General features: G+C 36.3%; 2 protein-coding genes across 2 annotated transcripts in view; both read right to left on the bottom strand.

Annotated features, from left to right (window-relative positions):
- The window catches only part of LOC138054479 (myosin-2 essential light chain-like), a 4,856-nt gene extending 3,848 nt beyond the window's left edge, over positions 1–1,008 (bottom strand). Inside the window, exon 1 of the mRNA XM_068900928.1 lies at positions 650–1,008. Within this exon, the coding sequence (XP_068757029.1) occupies positions 650–902 (253 nt within the window). The 5' untranslated portion in view covers positions 903–1,008. The remainder of the gene's footprint in view (positions 1–649) is intronic.
- Positions 1,009–1,240: 232 nt separating this feature from the next.
- LOC138054478 (SH3 domain-containing protein Dlish-like) overlaps positions 1,241–5,000 on the bottom strand; it is an 8,596-nt gene continuing 4,836 nt past the window's right edge. The window contains exon 3 of the mRNA XM_068900927.1: positions 1,241–3,095. Coding sequence (XP_068757028.1) covers positions 2,632–3,095 — 464 coding nt within the window. The 3' untranslated portion in view covers positions 1,241–2,631. The remainder of the gene's footprint in view (positions 3,096–5,000) is intronic.

The following is a 5,000-nucleotide window of genomic DNA, read 5'->3' as shown; positions in this document are numbered from 1 at the left end:
AGTTGTATGCGTGCTTGCTAAAGATGCTGTAGGTGTAAATATTTCAACATAAGTCATACGCAAGACTCTCTGTCCCTTGAGTGAGTTTACAAATCGACAATGAATTTCGACGGTGGGTATGGTGAAGGGATAACAGGAATTTTGAAGATATGCCACAGTGACGCGTATGAAACGTACATCAAACGTTTAGATAACTTTCTTTTTCGTTTTTACAAAAATGCAATAAAAGATTCAAGTTACAACTTTCAGCCGTTTTTCCAGTTTAAATGATAGCGCCTATGCTAAAAGAAAAGTAGTTTTAATCAAAAGAAAAGAAAACGATTTAATTCATAAGCTTTTTCTCTTTATTTGTTTTGTCCTAAAAACATCGTTTATGTCGTCAAATATTCATAATCCATGATGTCGGCTGTTCTTCGACCCATTCAACCATGCTCTTTCCGGTACTGAAGCAACACTAAATCACTTTCGCCTGGGCTATGATTTAAAAACCAGCAACTTAATGTACTGAATCATTTACTTTTCGACCAACTCATATTCATGTATCAAAGAACAGAATTTCAATAATAAATTGTAGGATGCAAAAGAGATTCTTTATAGACATTCGCTCGATACTGCAAAAAAGAAAACGGTATGCAACATGATATCATACCTCGTCGTTTTTTCTGACGATCTCTCAGATTCTGGTAAATCGGGAAGAATTCTTCGAAGCTTACTCGTTTCACACCAGTTCCAGAACGGTCGAGACTTCGAATAATTTTAGCTACTTCTCCTTCTGTTGGGTTTGTACCCAACGCTCTCAAAACTTCCCCAATCTGTTTGCATTCAACTTTTCTGTCACCTCTCCTGTCATACAGATAAAATACCTCTTTACATTCCTCGATGGAGTCTTCAGTTGAAAACATTGTCACAAACGAGCAGTTTGGCTAAACCTAGGTAGTTTAAGACAACTTGGAGTTATAAACTTAAGGCACTGACAGCACTTAGATAGCAAAATAATTTTCTTTCATCTCAAAACAGGTGTCAAGGGCTGCGCACGTTTATGTAAATTAGCTCCAGGTGACGCTCCAGGTATGACACCTCGGGATGCATGGTCAGCGGGTAAATAATAAATGCTCTAATTCCTCTAAGTCGCTCCTCTAAGTCTTGATTTTCACACCAGCGAGGCAGCAGAGATCTCACAACTAATTTTTAAAAGTGTAAAACAGAAAGCTAAAACGGTTAGCAATATGAACCAATATAAACATTAAAAATCGTTTACTGTTTATTGAATTTGTGCCCTTGTGCCGCCTTTGGCAAAATACTATTACCCACAAAACTGTCATGTACCAAGTCTAAAGAAAATTTTAAAGATATTGAACCCCCGCAATATTTAGAAGTCCAAACAGAAATGGGGATGTAATAAATAGAATTCTTTAATAACTAATGATAATTTTACATCTTTGTCCTCTCAACATTACTTTCGTTCACGGATACATTTACATAATTTTCTACGGCATTACTGAAAGAACTCTTCTTTTATAGTTCACATAAATACTGTAATAACAATTTTGCAAAATTTAAAAAGATTAAAAACACCAAGAGAGTTAAATCTGACAGATGTGTAACCATTCAGTACAGTAATTAATTAGGTGTTGACCACAGCCAGATAAGTTCCAATCATTTAAATAAGTTTCACTTCTTGTCACTAGAACTGTTAACCTCAAACAAAATTGCTTTGCAAAGCTGTGGTTACCAATCCCTTAAAAAAAAATCAATTTTAATGTGCTCTAACTTTTGTACTTGCCCAATCCAATATCACCACTGCAAAGAAGGACCAGTAAAATCGAAAAATAAAAATACTAGAAATTTATGTTTGCTTTGACCAAAGTCTGACATTCACAACATCAACATTTGAATTTGGAACCACACCATATGCTTTGTCTTTTATTGTGAAACTTACCGGTGTGTTACTTTTTGTTAGTTAAGGTTAATGCTCTGACCTAAAGTCATATAGAATAAAATCAGATCCCTTGCCTTGGTTCAGGTAACCACAGCTTTGCAAACAGTAGAAGAGCTGAGCCATCCTTTGTTTTGATCAGATTTACCTAGTCGATCAATGAATAGCTGTGATGGGATGATTTCTCGTTCTCTTATGTGAATTGTAAAGAGATCCAAGTCTATCTAGCATGGCTTTTCTACCCACTAATTGCTGGAATTGGTTTGTTTATAGTTGTCAAATTAATTTTGAAAATATTTGGAGTTTCAAATAAATATGAGGCAAGATCAATAGTAGACGTGTCACTGCATGTAGTAATGTAGTGCACAGACTAATTTTTTAAACTATAGTTAAACGAAATTTATCTTCTTTTCTTCTACAAAAGAATTATACATCATAAAAATACTGCAGAAAGCAATAGAAATCACCAGTCATCACCTTAGTCAGTCTGAAAAAATGTCAAGAAGCCGCTAAGAAAGTTGGAATGTAGTTACGCATCTACGGGCCAAATGGAACAAGCATGGAATGCTTGTTCCGCTTTGCTTCAGAGCCTACTCTTTTGGTATGCTCAAAACAAGTTCATGACCTCACATGATTTTATTAATCCACTACTACCCAAAAAGATCAAAATCACTTTAGTTGATCACATGGTGTAATTATAGGGGTGTGGTAGCAGGTGGCCGCACACATGATCTGGGTACAAAGCCTTGCGACTTGTTTGCTGGGGAATAAGCCCATATCCAGCCTCTACTGTCTTTGAGTTTCATATCAGCGTAAATCCAGTCACCTTTATTCACAGTAAGCTCATCCACCTTTCTTCCTACATATGTATCAATACATACAAGTTCGTGACCATGTAGTAATAGGTCATTTGTCTTACGACGCTTACGGAATGCCTGTGTCTGAAAATTGGGAGTAACAGGGCCTGATTCATTTTGACAGGACAGAGAGGAAGTCAAGTAAGGAAGCTCAGCAGTTGAACTTCCACTGGTTGATCCAGATGACTCTGCAGATGTCTCTGTATAAGAGCTCCCAAAATGTGTTGACAATGGTGACAACTGAGTGATAAGGGAACTTTTGCTTCCATTTAGAACACTTTGGTTTGAGGTTGGACTTGAATCTGGGGAAAAAACACCAAACCAAACACATAGTGAGTTCAGTACAAACAGACATTGTGCATACAGCAGACAGTTAAGATCAACTATCTTTTCCCTTTCAAAGATGGCACTAGGCTTACATGTAGCATACAACCCTTGAAACAGGGCTTCAGACAGGGTGCAAGAAATATGCTACAATGTTGTGGGAAAAAAACCATGGATTGTTACATTGTACCAGAAACTTTTTTTGATTGCATTTTCTCTTGACAAACAAAATGTAACAATCTTACTTCAACTACAAGCCATTACATGGCATTGCCTGCATGTGCATAAATCTGTGAGCCAGCAACCGGCAATAATACTTGACAATAATTATAACTGGTAGCAACACATCTTCCATTTACGCAGAGTTCTACAGAAAACGAGTTAAGATGGCATAATTATCTGGGCTTTGTTTTCCAGAAACTGGAAAAGGAAAATCTAGATTACAAGACCTTCATCTATTACATCCTTTAGGAAAAACCCTTGCTACTACCTCATGATAATCGTATGTCAATCTGGCAACCATCTCACCAGCCAAGCTGAGATTTATTTCATATTTAATTTTGAGCTTAAGCTCACATGCCTCATTGGTTTTCATTTACGTTTCTTTGCCATCGATTTATTTTTAATCCACCTGGCCGGCTTGGTGTGATGTGTCTGAAAAGGCTTATGGTGTATGGGGCCATCTACGCAGAAACAGTGACAAGCCAAAAAGGGACTTTGCGAAGTGCTGCCAGAACATGCAGACGTAAATGTTGAGAATGAAGTAAAAAAATACATAATAATTAATAAACATTCAAAAACTATAATTCTGATTTGTTATTTTCAAAAAAGGCAAGCAAATTCTGCCATGAAACGTTAAGATTAGAAACAATCATGAAAACTGCAAAGTGCCCAGGTCAGTGTAGCCTGCGAACGCAGACGTATTTCCGGAAATATGTCTGCGTTCGCAGGCTAAGGTCAGTGCAGAGCAATGGAAATGTATTAAATTAAAATTAAGTTTTGTATCCCTTCAATCTCATAAAGTGATGAGCATGATTGATAAACCAATGGTTTGGAACTTAATCAGCACAAAAACTGTAAATCATAGTTAACACAGGGAAATCAAGTGCTTATAAGCATAATCAATAATAATTAATGCATCGTTTATCATCTTTAGGGCAATACATGTAGTGTAATAATAATAATAATAATAATAATAATAATAATAATAATAATAATAATAAGTCACAGCTAATCGCCATCACAACTCAGCCGCAACGGTGCAGCTCAAGGTCGAACCGAAAGCATACTATGGTGCCTCTGGCAGCCGCTATACAGTCCATGTATGACTTTGCAGCACAGCTTACAGCAAGCTGGAATACGCTGTATGCTGGGTTTTGCTGAGGGAAGAAAACTGTAGGACCTGGAGAAAAATGTAAATGTACTTGTATGTGTCACACAGATTTTCATTGCATACACTACCTGACAGCTTCATTAATGGTTTGCAAAGCACAAAATTTGACAATAATTTAATAGATATTTTATGGAAGCTCGTGATGACAGTTACGAATGATTGAAATAAAGCCAATTTACAGTTTGAGAAAAGTGTCATAGCACTTATGATTGCTTGGTCTTTGAAATGCTTGTTGTTACAGATCTAAAACCACATTTTAATACCCAAACAGCCTCCATACATGCTTAACTATCTGTTTGACATCTGAGATTAGTTTTAATTTGACAACCCATTGTTGTTCTTAGCATCTACAGTTTTTATCACTTATTTGTTTTCACTTTTAGTATCCAAATATTGTTTTAACCTCTGATGCATAAATCATGAAAACAAACCCCAATTACATGTACTTGTGATTAGTACAATCTCATCTACATGACACAGTCAGCATGAT

This window comes from Montipora capricornis, chromosome 6 (genome assembly GCF_036669925.1).
Source record: "Montipora capricornis isolate CH-2021 chromosome 6, ASM3666992v2, whole genome shotgun sequence".
NCBI classification, from domain to species: domain Eukaryota; kingdom Metazoa; phylum Cnidaria; class Anthozoa; order Scleractinia; family Acroporidae; genus Montipora; species Montipora capricornis.
The sequence above is the reverse complement of the archived record's forward strand: the minus strand, read 5'-3'. Positions and strand labels throughout refer to the sequence as shown.